At 35.3% G+C, this 24,207-nt stretch overlaps 1 protein-coding gene across 1 annotated transcript in view; it reads right to left on the bottom strand.

Moving 5' to 3' along the window:
• Positions 1 to 6,989: 6,989 nt before the first annotated feature.
• The window catches only part of LOC149302961 (tRNA-uridine aminocarboxypropyltransferase 2-like), a 78,145-nt gene continuing 60,927 nt past the window's right edge, over positions 6,990 to 24,207 (bottom strand). Inside the window, exons 5-6 of the mRNA XM_089481723.1 lie at positions 9,668 to 9,796; positions 6,990 to 7,160 (exon numbers count right to left, since the gene is read on the bottom strand). Coding sequence (XP_089337849.1) covers positions 6,990 to 7,160; positions 9,668 to 9,796 — 300 coding nt within the window. The remainder of the gene's footprint in view (positions 7,161 to 9,667; positions 9,797 to 24,207) is intronic.

Here is a 24,207-nt window from a genome sequence, read left to right as displayed (position 1 = left end):
ACGGTTAAATTCCCTCAGAGTATTAGCCTCTACCACTGGAAAGCTCTTCCAGTCATCCGCCACCGTCTCACTGAACTAAAACTTCCTTACATCAAATCATTAGTCATTTGGCTTATTCCATAAGGAATGTCTACTCTGTTGCAAATATGTTTATCATTTACAAAAAATATGAGCAAAGAAGGCTGTGAAAAATCATTTTGAATTGACATTTTGAATCATACTACCGTGTGGTAAAAATAGATTTGCTGAGTCTTAATCACTCAGCCATTGACACTGTCACTAATGAAAGTGTTTAGAGGAAAGCATTTTATTGTATAAAAAGTACATAATTAGCACTACCAAGAATCAGCTTAGTGTAATATTTTAGGAGGGAAAGTAACCTGAACTATCATGTGACTGACAACAATGACAGCTTCCAGGTCTGGAGATAAAGGATGTTAAAAATTAATTGTTTTAGTGAATAAAAATTTAGGATAGGTAATAAAACCATATATAAAGGAATAGTAGATTTTACCAAAATCATTTCCAAGGTAAAGTCAAATAAAGCTATATTTCTTATGATTTTGGAATCAAATGTATCCTGATGTTGTCCAAAGGATTACATTAACGGACATAAGCTACTTGATATATATTGAATTGTGAGAATAATATTTAACATTTTGATCGCCAATTTTGCATTTCTTTATTTGCCGTTTAAAGTTAGAGCAAAGTGTAAAAAGCCTTCCCTTACTTTGGTATATCAGTCAGTCATATAGATCTGACCTTAAGATTCTTCAGAGAAGTTATTAAAAAAAGAGAAACTAATCTTACAGTTCTGTCCTTATTTAATTTTTTATAAAATATTTTATAAAATATTTTGAAGATTAAAATCTCTCTCTCAGTTGATTTTATCAGTATTTTATGATAGGTTTATCAAAAGGTTTATTTTTTCCTATTAGATTTTTTGCCAGGTAATATCAAACAGCTAACAGTTTCCTAAATTACATTATTGGGTGTTTACAAAGATTTCAAACTCTATAAGAGCTATTATCTTTATTGATGCAAATATATAAACTTCTGCATTCTTACTGCAATATTTCTTCCATGTTATTTTTAACCAATGTTATCTTAGAAAAGGGTGCAATTCCTATACAATGACATTTGATTGTCTGATAAAACCTAGAAGAGCTGTGTAGCTTTTCTTAACACATTTAAACACTTCAATTTATGTGTATATATATATACATATATTACATATGGATGTAAATATATATATATATTTTTATATATATATATATATATATATAAATATACATATATATTTACATCCACACATTTGTTTCCCAAATCCACAGAAATAATTACTAATTTAATAAAAAAGTAAGGCACTGTGTGTTTCGGTAGAATGTAAAATAAAGGTGACTTCACATGTCATGGATTTAGTAATGAAAAAGGACAGTCAGGTAATTAGCTAATTTATTTTCTGTGGTATGCATCAAGATCTAGACTGGAAAGAGGTTAGTGTGTCTCTTCTAAAATAATTTAAAATGAGATGTACTTAAATAGCTTCTCCCAAAACAATACAAGAAGTAACCTTGTGGTGGACATTTCACTAAATGCTCCATAGGCACAAATTAATTCCATACGCCTTGTCACTTTGTTCACCGATAGTTCAAATATCTTAACACGTAGAAACATAAATCAGGTGTCACTGTTAGCAAGGATTTCATTACATTACATTTAGTGCCAGCAGATTCCATAGTTTTCGATCACAATCGAGGGACAGTGAAAATGAGCAACAATGACATTATACAAAATTGACAATGACAATACCACTCATTACGACATGCAGGTATGGAAGAGCCCTGCTTTTGCAAGCTTAAGATCTATTACAATGTTGAGGGTAACGAGAGAGAAGTAAAAGGACTGCTTAGGTGAGGACGACTTTATTGTAGCCAGGATGATATGAAAACATTAGTAGCATGGAGATCTTGAAGGTGGGAAGAACAGGTGTATTCTTTAAACATGCAGGTGGGGGTGGTAAGGGGCTATAGTGCAATTGGAGTATCTCAGTTGAGATGCAGTATAAAAGGTATGCCACATTAATCAACATACAACATACCAGCAGAAATAACTATATGGGCAATACTCGTGATAAACCAGTGTCCTTGAATTAGAGAATCCCAGTGGAATATTGTCCATCTGCCCCAAGGCCAGCCACTTTATTATATGTTTTGTGTTCTTTCATGCTCCAATTATCTTATTAAACTGACACGGACATACATTATGTTTTTATGGTATTCTGCAATTTTATAAGAATCCACTGTATCTATTTCCTTTCCAAGGTCATATTTCACATAACAAAGCAAAATGAAAAAGTTACAATTTTACAAGTGTAAGTGAATATAATTATACATTATATAAAATAACAAAAGTAATATTCAGTTGAAATATTAAACTATTTTATAAACTAAAGTTAATGTTATCAATGCATGGTAGGACACAAGGGATACGGTGAAGCTGAATATTTCTATGTGTTTGAAATGCTTTACGTATTTATCCTTGAAAGTTTATTGATACAGAATGCATGATAAACAGTAATGGATCTGAAGAGAGGAGTCACATCAAAAATGCATAGCATCAGGATGAACCACGCAAGTTCATATCACTGTTTGAAATAAATATTAAAGAAGCTAAAACGTGAATGTTATGACTAAAGAATAAAGAAAAAAAAACCTTCAAAATATTCATGGAGTTTTTGAAGAAGAAAAAAATGAAGGATGCAAAATTACTCCCATTTGAAAAAATATCTTACCACCATCTGTATGGAGGTAATAAATGCAACAGATAATACAAATTGGGTATTTTACCGTCAATAATAGCGGAAGATAATTAAGGAAATATCATTCATGTATTTAGCAAATAATATAAAAAAATACACTCAAACATAACTGAGAAAACAATCATGACATTCAAACATTACTGTACTTTTGATAATCAATAGCTTCATTGTAACTTCTACATTTATTTATTTCACAGCTCCTAGCTTTTACAAACATGGTAGGCAGTGGAGAGCTGGCACCTTCTGCCCCGGGGGGCAAGAAAAACCAAGAGGCTCCATAAACCCCTTGCTCCCCCCTGTAACTCACATATCCCATTTACACACACTCATGCTAACACACATATGCACCCAAGCTTACACACACATACTCTAACACATGTACACACTCCTAGACCGGCTCTTTGTGAAGACCTTTGGACAAAGCCCTGTTGAAAATTGCCTGCCTACCTGCCCAACCCGGCTCTAATGGTGAGGGAGAATGGTTTGTGAGGAGTCTGGTAAGCTAAACATGATATTTGTACTAACTCTTCTTTAAGTTTCAACGTCTCTAAATCAAATCTAATGATCTATTAAAGTATGTAATTAGTGTGCAGGACTCACCAAATATAATCACCAATATGCCCTATTGAATTTAATTATATGTATTACACTATAGGGGCAGTGTATAATTGTGTATGATTATTTAAGCTTTATTACGGTAAATTTCCAAGTGGCTATTTTTCGGTGATGAATTCCTTGTTATAACGCATTTAATTTGAAAAGTAACCTATAATATTCCTAAGGTTTAAACCATAAACACCCTGTCATAAAAAACTATCTTCACGCATTTTTAGAAATGTATGAAACTGCATACAGTAGGTGGCGATTGGAGGTGTGGTAATCGGAATTGAAGGGACTTGTAACTTTTATCGTTTTTGAATTTGTCTAGAACATTTACACTGACCATACAACAGATGCTTATAGCCGGGGGGGGGGGCATTATGGTGGCTTCACCAATAAGGTATATCAATAAAACCCTACACGATTAGCAGGTTAGCAATAAGTGTGCCAAGCCTGGTGAAACTGCCAGATTTCTGTAACCACAGTGCAACTTAGTTATGAAAAAGGAACGGAAAAAACCCCACAAACCTTTTCATCACAAAAATACCACTTATTCCTATTCGTATAAACACAGCACAATCACTATGCTAACAGGCAGGATTTGTGGACAAAATGTCATAGATCATGTTTTTATGTACCCCCTATAGTTCCTTGTTTTCTGCCACCAATGATCCTGAGCTCCTAGGGTCAGCACTCTGATTACCATTCTCTTATTGATCTTGATTTCTTCATGTATTTTGTTACTAACAAAATTCCAATTTCCTTACAAATATCCATTGTTTAATAAAAATACTGCCCTCTCAGCTACACTAGTGCCTATTATGAATGGTCAGACACACTATCAACAATACCCCCGTGTTTCTGTCCCCTATTCTTAAATCAAAGGATGTGATATTGCCTCCGAAACAAAATAAATAAAGGAAAACAGTGGAACAACAGAGTTAATTCTAACACACTATCACTCAAAAAGCAGATGTGCTGATATGTATCTGATCTAGCCTTTCTGTAAGATCCAACTAAGCACTCTTACAACATTTAAACATCAATTAATATGAAATGCTTGTTGACCTAAATATGGTGTAACATATGCCCAGAAAGGCTTCTGCTACTGCTTTAGTTTTGGTTGAAATTCAACACACAGACCAGAGGGGATCATAAATATATAATGTTTGAATTGCTGGTTGAAGAACACTTTACAACAGCCTCAAGGAAGATAGCTGAACAGGTTCCAAACCATCTTTCTTTAGAAAAAGCTTAAACAAATTTGGGATATTTAAATTTTTCATAGGGTTCGGTCTCACATAAAAATACAACGTGAGTACTTACACGTAAATTTTCTTCCAATATGAGGATACAAGAATGCTATAGTTTAGTAACACATGGTCCATAAATATTATGTAACACAATTTGTTTTATATATACGGTACTACAATCTAGTGGTGTTTCAACAAGATAAACACAAATAGTCCATGTCTACAGGTTTTAACAGTAGTAGAGATGACATTTCTAATGCTACATTAAGTTACATTACATTACATTTATTTATAAAGCGCCGGCAGACTCTGCAGCACTGTTACAGTCAATACAACAAGTTCACATACAAAAACACAAACAATAACAAACTGGTGCTAAGGAGAGCAAGGCCCTGATCTTGCGAGCTTACAATCTAGTCGGTGGTTGAGGGGGAAGTGATACAATAAGAGAGGACTGCTTGGATGGGGATGAGTTGATCAGGTTCCGATGATGTGTTGTAGCCGCTTTCTGCATTTGGTATGTTGTTTCCCTCCGGTTTAACGCCAGTGGTAACTCTTAACTATCCACTTATGATGGCAAAAACTGTTCCAGAGTAGGTGGAACTGCACCATTAAGACCAGATTGCAAAATCCTAATCGAGGTTTTTAATGCCCCAAGTAACGAAAACTACCTGTCACATTCTTGATTTCCAGAGATGTCACTTGACATTGGATGCATCTGAGAAGAAAACTGATTGGGTCCTCACAACTATCCCAGCAATCAGGAAAGTTTAAACTTGATTCCAGAAAAACACAGATTCCACTAGTAATCAGACAAGAAAGGCACAATTTATGGAGGGGTGAGGCATAAAGCACGTAAAAGGAACACAACAATATTAAAGGTGAAAGGTGAAAAAACAATACATATGAATAAAGGGATGAATAAATAACTCAATAAGGCAAATCAATTCAGGTTGGGTATAAAAAGTGATTCTGATGTAAAGTTAGAAAAAAAACACATAAAGCAGTAACGTCTGCATGTCTTATAATGAAAATTATTGGAAATGTGCATCATCTGGGTCACCTTTCTCTTGTGGTCATGAGCTGGGTTAGGCATAATTTACACCATTAGTTTTCACTTACGCTGCGAGAGGGCCGAGTAATGTATTACTGCACAATGCATGACGGTGACTTCTAATACCAGAGACTGAAAGCTAAAAGCTATAATGTGATAGTAAAGTCCATTCCTACCGCTGAAGAACATTGTTTATTTGGTTCATAGTAGTGTTATAATATTACAAATAATAATAATATAATACATAATATATATGACCAGCACACTGAGCAGTACAATGTTCTGAGATTGCTAATCTGTTCCAAAACAAATCTATTCCAAAAAGCAACACTAAAGAAAACAAGTTCTGTAAAAAAAAGTTTTTATTTTTAGAAACAATAGTTTCTTTATGTCAACAAGAATTATATTGAACTGTATTGACTTTGTTAGCTTTTAAAAAAAAAATTTAAGTACTGTGAATAACCACTTACAATGTCATCAACATTGGAAATAACAGCAATGGAACTGGCTTAATGTCCCTAACAGTGAACAAATTATATCTCTAATATTTGACAACAAAATAATTCAACAAATATAAGGTTTGTCTACAATGTATCCTAAAAGTAGCTAGTTGCTATTGGAAAATTCAATTTATTAATCAGAAATGTAAGGCTAAAAGAATAAAATATGCATCAGATAATGCATTTCTATGGACAACGGTGATTCTGACACAATTTAAATACCGTAGGTTGTGAGGTACATATTATACCGGCTAAACTGCTGGCAAACGTACACGGAAAATGTAAAAATCAAATCATGCTTTTATACAGAATATTCTTTTCTTTTCGTATAGAGAAGTAACTGACCCTGTTGTTGAATAGTTTACCAAGTACACATTTTCTTATCGAAATAACACTATTTTCAGACTCACAATACACTGAATTTTGGGAGTAGGCAAGATGCTTTATGGTCTTATGTGTTCATTATGTTTGCTGACACATACTTCTCTGGGATCTGTAAAATACAATGTGCTCTACACATCTGTCATCGATGTACAGATCAAGAACTGTAGTTTATGATAAAAATCCTTCTACATTAAAATGACAGGTTAATTTTGAAGAAAATATAGTTTTAGTTATGTGGGATTTATGCCTTCTGTTGGCTTTATTGTTGGAGATTTATTTCACAGTTATAAACTTTTTGATATCAGACATATAAATAATTGTACGGCGCTTAAAAAAGTTTTTTGTTTCTTAGCACAATGTGCAGATTTTCTTTAAGTCTAAATTTTAACATTGTTAACCAGGAGCTCCATCTTCTTCAGTTTGCGTTTGTTCTTTGGCATTGGTTTGGCGTACTGACCACTTTGAAGAAGGTGCTGCTTGCTGTGATGAATCTGAGCTCCATGCTGTAACTGGAATGTGCACAGTGCATGGAGAGGACGGAGGATAGTCTGCCAAAACAATATGGTAGAAAAAAGATATATATATCTTCAGATGGGTCACAAAACAATCATCCTGAATTCAAATTATGTCCCAGCTTCAACTGTCTCACTTTTATCTATTCCTTACACAACGCTACATTCTACTTTTCAGATGCGTGCTGTTGACACTGATTAAATAGAATGTAATACCTTAGACAGACAGGAGATGCTAAGCACTTATCTTGGGTGGATAAGGACATACTTATATTAATATCTGCACAAATACTGGCTCATGCACATTACTATGCAGACTAAAACATTGAGATGGCCGAAACTAAAGCGATAAAACCAGACAAGGACTTTATTTTGTGGATTTTATTTAGCACAAGCATATTGTTTGTTAATTTTAGAGACACGTGAGTAAGGTGACTATAGATTAGTCATTAATATGTTTGTTGCTCTATCATTGTTTACCTATCATTAGCCAATGTGGCCATATCACTATCCAACTACCAATATTGTGTGCAGTCTAGGCCCAAGTCCAGGAGGTTATTAAATAAGGACCTTTTTAGGCAACTTGCCTCCCTAAGGGCTAGTTGGGAATATAAAAGATCTCCATTGAAACTGGCCCGTTTATACAACAGAGTTAATCCAACAGTTGTCAATGTAGACCTCTATAGCAACTTCTCAACATTGACTAATAACCAACACCTTGATATGACATCATATCACTGCACTCCTCAGGAAGAAGACTTAGAGCAGGGTGAGAACCACAATAGGTCTGTCCTGGGTCAAGCCTTGGGTTGCTACTCCCATAAATACATCACTACCTATAACTGTCCAGTTGTTGTCGGTATGTGTGGGCCCTACCTCCATCCATCAACTACCATTACCCTGCCTGGCCTTTTTACTCTTCCCTAGTGAAGGTGTCCTCTTCTTATGTAAGTGTCAAATCGTTTACATTATACAGTCACTGTCCAAGCACCCCTTTTGATGTTTCGCCTTTAGAAAGAATGTGTCAATCTGATGAGCAATTCTGCAGAACTTTAATGTGACCTAATATTTTATTTAAATTTATTTAAAAAAAAAGGAAATGGCAACTCTTAACGGTTTTAAAACTGATACATTGTGGTCAAACATCGAACGGTAATTGACAGATTTTTGTATATCTCGTGTTAAGTGGATGTAATTTCTAGCTCTGTTTTAAAAATCTAAACAAGCGATCTTGATTTGGTGAAAGTGAAGTAGTAAATTGTAAACTGTTTCTATACGTTAAATAAAGAAGATACGGTTTCTATAAGGAGAAAACTAATGCTATTTTGCTATTTTTCATGATATATAATTTATAATAAAAATAATAGCAATACTGGTACATCACATCTTTATATTAAAGGGTAAGTCCCATGAGAAAAAAATATTTTTCTCTTTCAGCATGAAATGCACTGATGTATATAGTAATGTAGTTTAACTATATCAAAAACCTGGTTTTATTTGATTTTATTTCAATAAACTTCCTTTAACTGCAGACCTGGAGGCTGCTATTGTCATCATAGTTTGGGTCCCTGCTCAAACACAACACTAAGCTGATTTTTTATGGCTAACAAATGCTGACAAAGTGTCTTCCTCCACAGTCTTTCATTAGTGAAAATATTCAGATGGATGATTAAGACCGTTTCATTCTATTGTTTACCACCGGCAGTATGACAAAGAGTCAGTGTGTTTGTCTATAAGATAACAGAGCTAAAAGATATAGAATATTTTTATATACAGACTGTGCCATGAACGAAGACAGAATGATATCTATTGGAATGCATGGAGGATTGCTGGAGGATAATGGTCTGGGGTTCTTTCCAGGGTTTGGGCTGGGCTCTTTAGTTCCAGTGAAGGGTAATATTAATGCTATAGCATACAAAGACATTTTAGAAAATTGTATGCTTTCAACTTTGTGGCACCAGTTTAGGGAAGGCCCTTTCCTGTTCCCGTATGACTTTTCCCCTGTGTACAAAGCAGGGTCCATAAAGACATGTTTGACTAGTCTGGATGTTCTTGCCCAAAATCAGTGCCTTACCTCACAAATGTTGTTTTGGCTGAACGGGCACAAAGGATGCCCAAAGGAGGTGCCAACTCCATATTAATGCCCATCGTTTTGGAATGGGATGTCCAACAAGCTCATATAGGTTTGATGGCCAGTTGCCCACATTCCTTTGGTCATATAATGTACATGTCAATCTATGAACATTTCCTTTTTTTTAAATCGCATTTAAAAAAAAAAAATCTTAAACTAATGTCTTACATATATAAAGATGGTTTTAAAAAAGCCAAACTTATAATTAGTGTGGGTAGACTAAATCAGAAAGAGGTTAACAGCTTTTGGAGACAGGTAGCAAAAACACAAAAATAGCTTTGGTCCCATAACATAAAAGAGCTTCGGTCCTTAACGGGTTAAACATCCTTGTGGTTCAATGAATTAGCATTTATCTGTTACTCTGTGTTGCTTAAATTAATAAATGTATTACATTACCAAGATGTACACCTACCTCCTGGATATCTTGGTTCTTTTCCATGATAGAAAGTGCTATAGCAGCACATTCCAGGGTAGAGAGGCATGTGTTAGTAGGTTGCGTTCGGATTACGTATTGACTTGATATGGTGGTCTTTAACTGTACCTATATTTAAAGAAAAATAATTCCTGTCAGTATTTTCCAATTGTATACAAAGAAATCTATAAAAACAGAAATACATACAAATTCACTTGTAAATGTACAATGCTCTAAACACCAAGTTTTTATTTGAAGTTTTCATTTTATAAGCATATCATATTTTGTGAAACATAGTTTGAAATAACATTCAATTTATGCCTAGGAAAATGCATATTTAAAAATGAAAACAAACAAAAAGTAGTATATGTCAAGTGTACCTGGTATTCCTGTACTGGGTAGGACTTGGATTTCATATTTGAAGTTGCACTTTTCTATTTTGTTTATGGCTAACTTTTCTTTAAAATAATAACTATAAAATGGTCAAAACAAGGGGAAGAACTACCTGAAGGAAGAAGCTAAACCAATACAGTATAAACAGAAGGAGAGTCCAGGCAAAAAGTAACAATTTTGAATATACCTAATTAAAAGATACAGAGCATTCTAGGCTTGTTTGGGGCAAAAAATAAAGGCGTTCTGGTCTTATGGTTCAACTTACTCCATGGAACAAAGTCTTTTAAGATTAGCATGTATAAATACACATACCAACAGTGGCATTTGAGGTAGAAATTAAACAAAAACACAAAGAATTCTCCTTCAGCCACTTTGATCCACCATAAGCCATCTGCTAGCAAAAATCCGAAACAAGCATCAGAAGTGGGCACCCAGTCAAGATGATGCCAAAGGCACAATGCAGAACTCCCAATGTGGTAAAAAAAAAAAACCTTAGAGTATCAACTAAAGGCTTGAAGGAATCATTGAAACTGGTTAACATCTCTGTTTATGAGTCTACCAAATGTAGAACATTGACACAAGGGAAGAAGCCGGTTCCCTACAGTTTAACATCGCTGTTCGTCTGATGCTTACCACAGAGCAAATTAGCACTCCACAACATAACTGTGAAAATGTTTTGTGGATTGATGAAACTAAGGTTGAATTGTTTGGGAAGAACACAAAGAACTACGGATAGTGTAAAAAGAGCACCACATTAACACATAAAATCATCATCCCAATGGTGGAGAGATCATTATGATTTAAGGCCGCTTTTCTGTCTCAGGGCATGGACAGCTTTCTGTCATCGAGGGGGACAATGAATTCCCAAGTTTATCAAGGTATCATACATCAAGTCAGGGTGGCTGCTCGCCAGCTGAAGCTCAGTAGAAGTTGTGTAATGCAGCAGGACAATGAACATCAAAGTAAATCTACTACAGAATGGTTTCAAAAAAGGAAAATCCATCTTTTGGATTAACCCTCTCAACCCTTCAGAGATGCTGTTGCATTACCTCAAGAGAGCCCTTTACAGCGGACATCCTAAGAATATGGCTGAGATTAAGCAGTTGTGTAAGGAAGAATGGCCCGATATTTTGCAGGTCTGATCTGCAGCTACTGAAAGCACTTGCTTTTGACCAGTTATTAAATCCAAGGGTTTACTTACTTATCCCATCAGCATTCTAAATGTTTAAAGGGTATGTTATTAGCTTAAGCACATTGTGTTTGTCTATAGTTGTGACTTAGATGTAGATCGCATGACATTTTATTAACAATTAGTGTAGAAAACCAGGTAATTCCAAAGGGTTCACTTAGTTCGTGTGTGTGTGTATATATATATATATATATATATATATATATATATATATATATATATATATATATAAACTATTTCTCCAATACACATTTGAAATGTTACCCCTGTGGAGATTTAAAGTACAAAGTTTTTATACACTCAGTAGGATGTATACAACCATAGATTATATTTCTATTTATATTCAGTGTTACACTAAAAAGCTTTCGTTCACTTATACCTGCTTTCCCCACTGCTGCCAAAAATAATGCGGCAGAAACTCAGAAAGCAGTTGATATATAAACACAGAGGTGGTGTATGAATTGCCAATCCATTAACATACTGGTAGTTTGCAGACTTACAAACTACTATCCACCAAAAATAGTGCATTATCAGGAAAATGTGTGTTTATAAAGACAGAGCATCTTCTTTGATTGTTATTGAGTCCAAGTGTCCCACCAAAAGGCATGAAGTCTTGTGAGTATGCACATGTATGTATAACACACACACACACAATAACTGTAGACATCAGCATACATATATTTGTAACATAATGAGATATACTACTTTGTTAAAAAAATATATATATGGATGCTCCAGCATTCTGTATTTCACAGTGAGTCTTGACAGTTCTCCCCTTACAATATGAAACACACAAGCTCTTAAGCTGTCACTATACATTAACAACAGAATGGGGGAACTTTATGATTTATTTATACCTGAGATATAAATTTTATTAGCATGCTTTTACACCATGAGATTTAATGTCACGGATATTCTGCTTGTGAGGTGTACATTTAAATAATACATTTTACATATATAATTTATGGTTTGCAATTTAGTTTAAAAAAAGGGTACTTTTTATTGCTACTCAGAAAATGTATAATTACTCCACTGAGGTTTACATGAAATTTGTGATCAAGGTCTTTCATTTGTTGATGTCTAGCAATGTCACTTTTCTAACGAATCATAATTCACAATTAGAAAATAAATCAATATGTTATTTCATAAGGTCTATATTCTTAAAGGTTTGTACCACACTGGATTACTTGGACAGAGGATATTTTGAAAATTAGTCATTGGAATGGTAACCATTAGTGGACAAAGTATCTTCTGTGATTGTTGCTGAGGCCCAGTGTCCTATAAAAAATGTATTGATTAAAGGTGAGCTCTTCAATCAATGCATAAAATACCAAGTTTTTTATAGGCATAATTATGTTATTGCAAATTACGCATTAGGCATAACAAGGCCAGATAGATAGCGCAAGATCTCTCCAGAAGTCATGGATCAGCTCAGCAGTTAGGAACCAAAGAGACACTATACACTATCACAGGCCTATAGGCACCCTGGCTATATATCTTGAAGGTCTTGGTGTCCCTAGTGAAATGACTTCATTCCAGAGCAGACAAGTACCAGAATGCTGCTGTATGCCTCAATGGGTTATCTGGTGTTCAAACAGCATACACCTCAGGACTATGATGTATAGGCAGAATAGGTGGGTCAAAAGGTTTTTTGGCACTGACTCGGAGTGCAAATGGATTCAAGAACAGAAAATATTGACTAGGATATACGTTTAGTGTTGTATTTTTATTCCATTATTATTACATTGTTTCAAACATTAAGTTAAACGAAAGCTTTTATGGTTTATTATGATTTTATTCTTGAATAAAGTTAAGTGTGCAGGACTTCTCTTAAAATGTGCAATGATGTGTAAAATTATATGCACTTTTTTTTGGAAATAAATAGGAGCATGCAAGTATATAAATTTAAAGAACTTCCAAATTTTACTTTTAAAATTTAAATCAATTGTAAAATGTGCATCCCATTACTTCAAGAGATCTTTGTCAGTGAAACTTTTCCAAAAAATAAATTAATCTTTTTTTTTTCCATTAATAATTTTGGGCATAAAAAAGAACCAGAGATAAGCAATGGAAGAGTTGTATGTTTGTGTAAATATGAAAAACCTTTGGAAAGTACAAATGTTTGTAGAGGTGGAGCAATTAAAGAAAGTGCTGTAAGGTGAAGAATTCTGGGAGCACTTAATAGGGGAGAATTAGGGACCTCAAACAAATGTAAATAAATGAAAGTAGCAAAAATCCTAGGACTAGTTGGCTTGGGCCATGATACATCACTACAGTGCAGACCTTCATTGATTTAACCGCTCCCAACCGGCCTGTGACAGCAGGATAGTGCCCAATAACCAGGGTACTTTGGAAGTACTATAAAAAAACTTATATAGAACATTAAAATCATTATTACAGTTATTATCCTCAACAGTGGTTACACACAATAATCACATTATTTAACTACACAATACTGAAGGTCAATGTAACATTTACAATGAAAAACAATCTATCACAAACGTCATTGACACACTTATCGTATTACTAGCTGGAATATGTTCATTGATTAGACAGGTTTTAAAGATACATTTCTGCAAAAAGGAAATGTTCACTGCAGAATAAAGGAATGCACATTATTAATGCCAAAATAGAAAATTAAAAAAGAATGTGATCAAGGTCTATGAAAACAGCCCGGTCCTTTAATTTTAAATTATTTTAAACTGATGTTAACTTACTTCAATTATTTAATTCATAATATGCCTTCTTTTGCTTATATTTTTAGATAAATGCAGACAATAGATATTTTATGTACTGCTGTTTGTTAAATTGTTTATAATAACTGAATGCTCAGCATTATAAACATAAAGCAAACAATTTAAAATAAAATATTATAATAATTATAGTCAGACTTCATAGTTAGAGATGTTACTAGCTGAGTAATGTTAGTAAAGTGCTTGGTTGATATTATATTTACCTAATTAAAAAGCAATTTACAAATTACGTTTAATTTTATCATTTAATTTTATAGTTGCTCTACAAACGTTATATTGCAAAGTACACAGAAAAAAAGGACAAACGAGCCAACTAGACATTAAATAATGATCCTTAAACAAATAGGGTGCAAAATATCTGAATACCCTGCGTCAGTTCACTAGCCATGATCTACTGGAATCCAGAGAGTTATTTCTCATCTTTACTCTGAACGAAAATAACTTATAAACAAGGATTTTGCTGGCTGGTAGACAGCTCACGGTTCACCCGATCTTGTCTGTACATTTTTAAGCTACTGTAAAAGCTCAAACCTCTGTACAACTATTAAGCTTTAGCTCTTCTGATGGAAGGCCAATCTACTCTATCACCCTCTCAAAGATCAATCATGTTCTGGGGGATGTAGTTAATAACAATTCGTAAAGCTGCTATAGATAAAGTAATATATATTAAATGGGAAAGCTGACAGAAGGGCATACACAGATTTAATATCTTATGTTGAAAACCACAGTGGAATAATAGAACTACAGGTACACACCAGGGCACACCAGGATTGTTTTTTCACAGAATACTAGTTTCATTATATACTGGGTTACATAAAAAAAACTAAATTTTTCAGGATGAGCCTGGAGACTTTTATGAAGATATACAGTGTTGCTCAAAAGTTTTAGGCAGGTATAAACAAAAGCTGTAAAGTAAGAATGCTTTCAAAAATAGACATGTTTGTTTTTATCATCTAACAAAATACAAAGCGAGTGAACAGAAATAAAATCTAAATCAAATCAATATTTAGTATGACCGCCCTTTGCCATCAAAACAGCATCAATTGTTCTAGGTACATTTGCATACAGTTTTTTTAAGGCACTTGGCAGGTAGGTTGTTTCAAACATCTTGGATAACTAAGCACAGTTCCTCTGTAGATTTAGGAAGCCTCTGTTGATTCTCTCTTTCATTTAATCCTAGAAAGAAATCTTTCTGTATTTCTCAGCATTGAAGAAACCATTAATTCTGACCAAATCACTAAATCCATTTGCAGAAATGCAGCTCTAAACATACAAGGAACCTCCGGCAGGCTTCACTGTCCCCTGCAAATACTCATACTTGTACCACTCTCCAGCCCTTCGGCAAATAAAATGCCTTCTGGTGCAGCCCAAAACTTGACTCGTCAGTTCAGCACAGATCTTTCTGCATTCCAGTTCCTGTGTTTTCATGAGTAGTTGGTTGGCCTTGTTTCCACATCAGAAGTATGGCTTTTTGGCCACAAGTCCTTCATAAACACTACTTCTGACCAGACGTTTGCGGACAGTAAATATGTGTTCCAGGGTCCCACTGTTTTCTGCCAATGCTGAGCTGATGGCACTGCTGGACATCTCCCTATTGCGAAGGAATGTGTCTTTCATCTGCTGCACTAAATTTTCTTGGCTGACCACCGTGTATACAGTGTTCAACACTGCCCAGTTATTTGTGCTTCTTCAAAAGATCTTGGACAGAACATTTGGAAACCCTCGTCTGCATGGAAATATCCGTGTCTGGGAGGGACCTTACTAATGCAGTACAACAACCTTGTGTCTTGTTGCTCAGTATTACATGGTGTATGACTTTTGACATTAAACTATCTTCAGCAACCCCACCTTTGTTAGTAGGTTTAGTAATGATTGTGTTTCAACCTATATATTAAATGATCATTAATTTGGTATAATTGTTTAATCATACACCTAAGTCTATGCCTACAAAATCCTTGACCTTGTGCAAATGTACCTAGGAGAATTGATGCTGTTACATTGTCACTTTACATTTTGTGAAATGCAAAGGGGCGTTGATGGTGGGGCTACTGGGACTGAAGCCCCGAGTCTCAACTTCATATCCCCGAATGAAAACTCTTGGGCTAAAGCATACTTTAGCCCCAGAGTCTCCATTCGGGGCTATGGGAATGCAGAGCGCCAGAATATAACGTCATATCCTGGCGCCCAGAACCAGTGGTGTAACATGGGAGGTTCGCCATGGGTACCACTCATCGCATGATCACAATCTGTTCCTGCCCCCTGGCCCAGAGAGCCAGGAACAGAGTGTGGTCATGTAACACGGGGTCCTGTGACATATGTGTAAGAGCATGGACGTGTATGCGTGAGCATGGATCTGTAAATTTTGTGTGTGAGCACAGATGTATATGTGTAAGTATGTATGAGCATGGATGTGTTTATGTGAGTGCGTGTTATGAGTATGTGTGTTGGCGTGAGTGTGTAAGTCTGTGCAAATACACGTCTAACCACCCTCTTCGTTCCTCATATGTCCCGTGTCTCTCTTCTACGGTCATTACCTACGCTACGGAATCTGCTGGCACTATATTAATAAATGTAATTTAGTGTAGATAGATGAAAAATAGTATGTCTACTTGAGTGTAAAGCTATATATATATATATATATATATATATATATATATATATATATATATATACACACACACACACACAAACACACTGTATTAACTGTTATAGTAGAATATTTCTTCCAAAGTCTTTTTAACATTAGTAATCTTACACCCACGCAGAATAATTATTTAACCTCCATCTTCACTCATTACACTGAAAAGCAATCAGGAAAATTATAGGAAGATAGCCAATTCACTGGGAAAATAATGTACCGTTTCATCAAAAGACAGGGGGGTGGGAGAGTGCCCAAATATTGTAAACAACGAGGACAGTAAATAGCAATACAAAATGACAGGTGCGGTGTTGTTATTTTTAATATGGGGATTTTGCTGGAAATAAATCCTGTTAAGCAATGATTCAGAGATTGTCCGTGAATACACAGAAATGTGCGCTCATAATGCCAAATTATTATTGCTGCACCTGGTGTGAGAAGAACACATTAATTGTTCCCTTGCAGAATTTTATGACTCATAACAATTATGTTAATTTTCAATACTGTAAATAGTGGTGCTATGGAACACTGGGAGCATATCAATAACTTTTCATTGCAACCTGCTTGGGTTTTTAAATTAACACAATATGAAGAAATGAGTTATAGGAGGTCATATTCTGATTTTATAAAGATACATTTAAAATATCAAGTGTAAAAACCAGTTTCCTTGAGGTGTGTGTGTATGTGTATATATAAAAGTCACAGCTAGGTTAGTGATTTATTGCTACTTCTTGCATTGGCTATGACGTACTATTCACTTTCATCCAGGTCCTGATTTTAATGCTAGCGTTCCATTGTTATACATATATAATATATTTTATTTTTTTTTTATTTTTTTTGTATTTACTTATTACAGCTTTGAATTTTGAATGAAATAGTGTATTTGTATTGTTTAACTGATTTAATGTTAGATTAAAAGAGTTTCTAGCTAATTTCTAATGGGTTACTGGCTTCAATTTTGGTAAAGAATTAATGCTGTTAATTTCAGTATTTTAAGAATCAAAACAAATATCATACAAAAAAAAATAATGAGACACTCGACCACAGTGCATCTAAAGTTCCTTTAACTTACTTTAACTCAACTTCCTTTATCAAATTTGTTTGCATGGTAAATCTACATTTACAATGCATTTTCTATCCCATGTTTAAGGAGTATTATGAAATAAAATCATTCATTTTAGTAATTTAATAGAAGGTCAAGTGTTAGCCATCTGTTCCCTCAACTCCATGAATATCACATCCCAAATGCAGACTGCTTCACTATGAATCTAGACAAAGCATCAGATATTTTGCTGAGCTATGTAACCCTTCAGAGAATACGTGCTAAACCTTTCTTGGCACAGCCAGTGACCACTGGGTCAGCACAGAGCATTGCCTCCATAGTACTGCCTTTGCCAATAATGACAGCTGTTTCAACAAAGCATGGGAAGTAAACACTTCTATGGCATGTCCATATATGCCTCCAATTAAATGCACTTAATGGCCAGACTCAAACACACGGAGTGCACTTTACCATTAAAAATGACTTAACACTTTTTAACTTTCTACAACTTCCCCAGGCAATATGCATTTTTCTTTCATAAGACCAATACTTTTGTTAGGTGGCATGACACAATGAGTTACATTTTGCATTTATTGGGTATACTCCAGTGTCTCAAGCAGAGCCCTATAAACAAAGAATATATAATAAAACACTTCCTAAGTACATTAATATGCATTTTTCCAACCTGAAAGAAAAAAATAACAGTAACTTTCTTTTAGTAGAAGCTACAGCAATCTGTCTCCTCCATGGTCTACAATGGTTGGTTACCTGAAGCAGCTAATCGGTGGTACGAAGGCACACCCATTTAAATTCCCCCTACCCTACTCAGGATGTTTAATGAGATTAATAAGAACTTTTTTCCATTTTAGATATTAGTCTCTTTGACTTGCCCAATTGTAAAGCTAGGGCAAGATCCTAATTTTATTACTAACTAAAGAGCAATCTCTTTGATCAATTTGGACAATCGTCTTGAAAATTCTTACCAGCTGTCTTAAACTGGTTATTTCTGATTTGATTCACCAGGATCAATATGGTTTTATTCTGGGAGATATTCTCAAGATAATACACGTAACATACGGTATTTAATCTTGTTTCAGTAATTCATAAAAACAAAGTTCCAGCAGTCTTCTTGGCATCAGTTGCCAAGAAAGTTTTTGACATGGTAAATTGGAGTTTCCTGGATGAAGTTCTCAAAGCATTCGGTACATATGGTCCATTTAAAAATTCTACGATGGCACTATAAAAGCTCCTAGAGCCAAAGTCACTGGTCTCTTCAAAAATTTGAATTCTTTCTCACTCATAACAGAACTACACAAGGTTGTCCCTTGGCCTCTATGTTGTATACCTTAACAATAGAACCGTTAGCTTCTTTACATATAGTTACAAAGTTACATAAGGTAACCTAACCTTCCTACTCTTGATCCACAAGAAGGCAAAAAAAAAGAACCTAATTAAGTTACTTCGAATTCTGCCATCGGGGAAAAAATTCCTTCTTGACTCCAAAACCTAAAGAGATCAAAGGTAAAAAAATTAAGCCACAAAATCACTTTGTACGCAGATGATATCCTGCTTACACTGACTACTCCCGCAAATTCAAATTGAGACGTAATTGTCGCAATAAGACTTTATAGTCAATATTCTAATTATAAATTAAGTTTAAATAAACTAGTTTCTTTTTAATAACTTCAGATGATTATTTTATTCAAAGTGAATACTACCTTAATAGGAAAAATAAAGTAATTGATAACCTCGTTATTAAATTAACTTCAGACCTTGTTCAAGCTCAGCACCTTAATTATTTTAACTTCTGATCTTATTGTGCAGATTGTCAAATGAAAGGGCCCGGGGGCTTCCTGGATTGGCAGGATTAATAGAATAAATGCTTACTTGCTCCCAAAGATCTTATATTTATTTAGGGCCATTGCTCTAAGGGTCTCAAATAGTATAAAATGTATTGAGAAGATGTTGTTAAAGTCTTGGAAGAAGCCCAGGGTTGTGCATTCTGTTATTAAAAGGAATATTACATCTTTGGGCCTGAGCTCCCCTGACTTGCATTCTTTGCATGGCAGTTATGTGCTCTCGTTATTTAATCTACCAGACAAAAAAGATAAACGCACGGGCTGCTGTGTAATAGAGTCTGCATAGATTAATAATTTAAATCCCTTTGTACTGTATTGGCTAACCCCTTCCATTCTTATGGATATGAAATATGGATATGGATATGATATCCCTGGTTATGACTAATATTAAATCTATTAATAGACAGGTATTGGGACCTAAGGATTATATAACGCTTTCTATGCCATTGGATATTTTTCAGGTCTATCTACGGGGCATAAACTTGACATATTAGAAATCTAAGGGGATCAATATATCTGCCGATATCGTACAGGCACAGACTATTCTCTCCTTTCAGGAGATACAAAAAAATTACTCTTTGATAAAGCGGCATTTACACACCTAAAAATGAAGATCACGCATTCGGCCTCTGATACTTTACATCTTTTCCAGGATACCTGGTCTGCCTGGGATGAGTACTATGCTGCTACATTCTGTCCTGCGCCTAGTGGTTTCGTTCTGAGAGATTTGCAAACCTCTTGGTATCTGAAGGCGATTAGTGAGACCTGATTGATCCTATACTTTTCCTCTCTCTTCTACTCCCCCCCCCCCGGTTATGGGGGGAAAAAACCGGAGATTCTTCTCACAAATTGTTGGTATACTGTACTGATGAGCCGATTATGGTTTTCTTCTTTACATGATATTTAATGTGATGTCCGATTGTATTTTACCTCCTGTGACATTATCTTCTTTTTTTCTGTATTACACGGATGTCATTCTAGGTTTCATCTCAATAAATATTAAGTTTCAAAAAAAAATAATAAAAAAAAAAATGAAGATTTAATCCTATTAGCATATCTAAAATTTTAGTCGAATTTATGGATAATATGGATGATTTAAAACTCATTTCTAGACTAAAGTCCTTACAACAAAGCCATACGTGTGTAAATCAAGAAGTGGGAGACATGTGCAGATCTTTCTCACCTGATATATGGTACAAGACACAGGCAATATTTAGGAAGTCAATTCATTATATAAACCTCCCAAGAATCCTTTTATAAGCATATCCAATGTTAGTAACATAGTAACATAGTTCATAAGGTTGAAAAAAGACCAAAGTCCATCAAGTTCAACCTATATACATATTGTGTCCCTACTGTGTTGATCCAGAGGAAGGCAAAAAACCCTTATGAAGCAGATGCCAATTGCCCCATACCAGGGGGAAAATTCCTTCCCGACTCCAAATATGGCAATCAGAATAAATCCCTGGATCAACGTTCTGTCCCTATTAATCTAATATCCATAACTTGTAATATTATTGCTTTCAAAAAACACGTCCAGGCTCCTTTTGAACTCTTTTATTGAGTTTACCATTACCACTTCCCCTGGCAGAGAGTTTCATAGTCTCACCGCTCTTACTGTAAAGAACCCCCGTCTGTGCTGATGTAGAAACCTTCTTTCCTCCAGCCGTAGAGGATGTCCCCTTGTTATAGATACAGTCCTGGTTTCTTGTACACTGGTGCCCAGTACTGAACACAGTATTCCATGTGTGGTCTGACTAGTGACTTGTACAGTGGTAGAATTATTTCCTTGTCGTGGGAATCTATGCCCCTTTTGATGCACCCCATGATTTTATTTGCCTTAGCAGCAGTTGCCTGACACTGGTCACTACAGGTAAATTTACTGTTAACTAAAACTCCTAAGTCCTTTTCCATGTCAGTCGACCCCAGTGTTTTCCCATTTAATACATATTCCCAGCCTGGATTTTTCTTCCCCATGTGCATAACCTTACATTTATCCGTGTTGAGCCTCATCTGCCACATCCCAGCCCAAGCCTCCAACCTATGCTCTCTATTGTGTTAACCACGTTACAGAGCTTAGTATCGTCTGCAAAGATTGATACTTTACTATACAATCCCTCTACAAGGTCATTAATAAATATATTAAAAAGAATAGGACCCAAAACTGACCCCTGTGGTACCCCACTAGCAACAGTCACCCACTCAGAGTATGTACCATTAATAACCACCCTCTGTTTCCTATCACTGAGCCAGTTACTTACCCACATACACACATTCTCCCCCAGCCCAAGCATTCTCGTTTTATGTACCAGCCTTTTATGTGGCACCGTATCAAATGCTTTGGAAAAATCAAGATATACGACATCCAGCAATTCACCCCGATCCAGTCTTGAGCTCACCTCCTCATAAAAGCTGATCAGGTTAGTTTGACCGGACCGATCCCTTGTAAACCCATGCTGATATGGAGTCATATTAATTTTCATTGAGATACTCCAAAATAGCATCTCTTAGGAAACCCTCAAACAGTTTACATACAACAGAAGTTAAACTAACAGGCCTATAATTCCCCGGGTCACTTTTTGTCCCCTTTTTGAATATTGGCACAACATTTGCTATGCGCCAGTCCTGGGGAACAGACCCTGTCACTATAGAGTCCTTGAATATTAGAAATAGGGGTCTGTCTATTACATTACTTAACTCCCTTAGAATGCGGGGGTGAATGCCATCTGGACCAGTAAATTTTCTGATTTAACATGTATGTGATTTACTCTAAAATGGACAAATACAATTCTATATGGCTACCCTGGTTAGAATTTGGGGAATTCAATCTGGCAATGCTATTTTGACATATGAATTTCAGATTCTTTAATTTAGTTATAATCCTCACTATTTAACATGATTGGCCTTGCCCGGAGGTTGGATCTGGCTATTAAATCCCCCATGGGAACTTGCTTCTCCATCATTGGTCGGGTGTTTTTTCTTTCTGCTAAAGCTCCTTGTCACATATAACTATAATTTTATGTTTGCTTCCCTATGTCATGTGGGATAAATGGTTTATTAGTCTGGCTGTATGATAGGTGTCAGGTTGTCCTACTATGTAATTCTGGAATATTGATAATCATACACTGAGCTTATTGATATCTTATCTGATATGTTATGCAATATCTATATAGTTATGTATTTTCTCATAAAATAAATAAATCAATGGAACCATTTTCTTCACACGCACTGGCAGGGTCTCGTTAGACTCCACAGAATACTCAAGGAGTCAGTGCTGGAGTTGACTTGTATAAATGTATCGCCTAGAAGGTAATTCATTCAAATAGCTGGAGGAAAGGGGCAAATGCATATGGGGGATTTGATGGCTTTCATTTCATTATTTTCCATATTTGCACACACATCAATAACATACATAGATATATAGAATAAAAACAAAGATATGTCAGAGCAATTCCACTTTGTCTGCACTTATTCTTCTATATATATGTATGTATGTATGTATGTTTCTGTCTCTACAAGAGAGGCAAAAATGTATATACATATCTCTTTCGGTCAGTCCAATCAGGAAACCATTTGGTTCTCTGAAGATAAAAGTTCTTTTTACTGTTTGCAATTTCACACTGTCAACCTTGTAACTGCATTTGTTGATATTTTTACTTCAATCTAAAATGTTCCTTAGATGTTTTCAAATTGCTTAGTGGCTCAGATGAATCTTACTCTCTTCTGCCAGAGGTGGTTAATTTCCGAGCTATCGTCAACACTGCCTCTTTTTGACCAAGGGAAAGATGTCCCATATTTCAAAGCCGTAAAGCTACAATAATATAATAGCTTTTTCTTTCCCCGCCGAAAGGATTTTTCATGTTCTTTTATGCCCAAGTTTGCTGTTGCCAAAACTTTTAACTTCTAGACTTCAGCATTTTCTGCTCCTGTGAACTTTAATTTCACTTCAAAGGTTCAGAATCTAAGTTTAAGTACTTCTTGCTTGTCAAACCGCTGTATATTAATTTGCTGAGAAAAACGACAAGGGAACAATCCTCTAGTTTTACACCGCGTATGTTATAACTATAGTTTAGGGAATTGATAAACAGAGCTTTGGAAAACAAAAAAAAGAATAAAAAAGGTTTTATGTTACAGCAAAACTACATGTGTTATATTGGGGTAAAATAAAAACTGCACATAACAAGTTATTACAATTTGATCATATAACTGATCAGAATTATTGGAGTGGAATTTATACCACTTTCAGGCTGATGGCAACCATACCTCCAAAAAATCCCAATTTTTGCGAGACAGCCTCAACTTGCAGGTAGTGGGCAACATGGGTGGGTTGGAAAGATCCTCTAATCTCTCCAACGGACCCAGGATGCCGTAAAATCAATTGTGGTATGTGATGATGTGAAACTTTGCAAAAGAGCACTGCCACAAAGATGGGTGAGTAGATATGTGTCTGGCACCGTCCCTCCACCATAACACTGGAGTACCAATTCATGATATATCGGGTATCTTTGAAGGACACACTGCTCTGGGGAATAACCCGAAACGCTTTAAGTATTCAACATGCAACACATGTAATGAACAAATGATGCAAAAGAGAGTAGGAGACCATGGCGTTTTGAAATGACTGAATGGAAACAGAGGTGGTGGAGCACAATGTTGAACCCCAAAA

This window comes from Sceloporus occidentalis, unplaced genomic scaffold (genome assembly GCF_023333645.1).
Source record: "Sceloporus occidentalis isolate IW3139 unplaced genomic scaffold, rSceOcc1.0.p SCAF_16, whole genome shotgun sequence".
NCBI classification, from domain to species: domain Eukaryota; kingdom Metazoa; phylum Chordata; class Lepidosauria; order Squamata; family Phrynosomatidae; genus Sceloporus; species Sceloporus occidentalis.
Note: the sequence above shows the minus strand (reverse complement) of the source record. Positions and strands in the feature narration are given on the sequence as shown.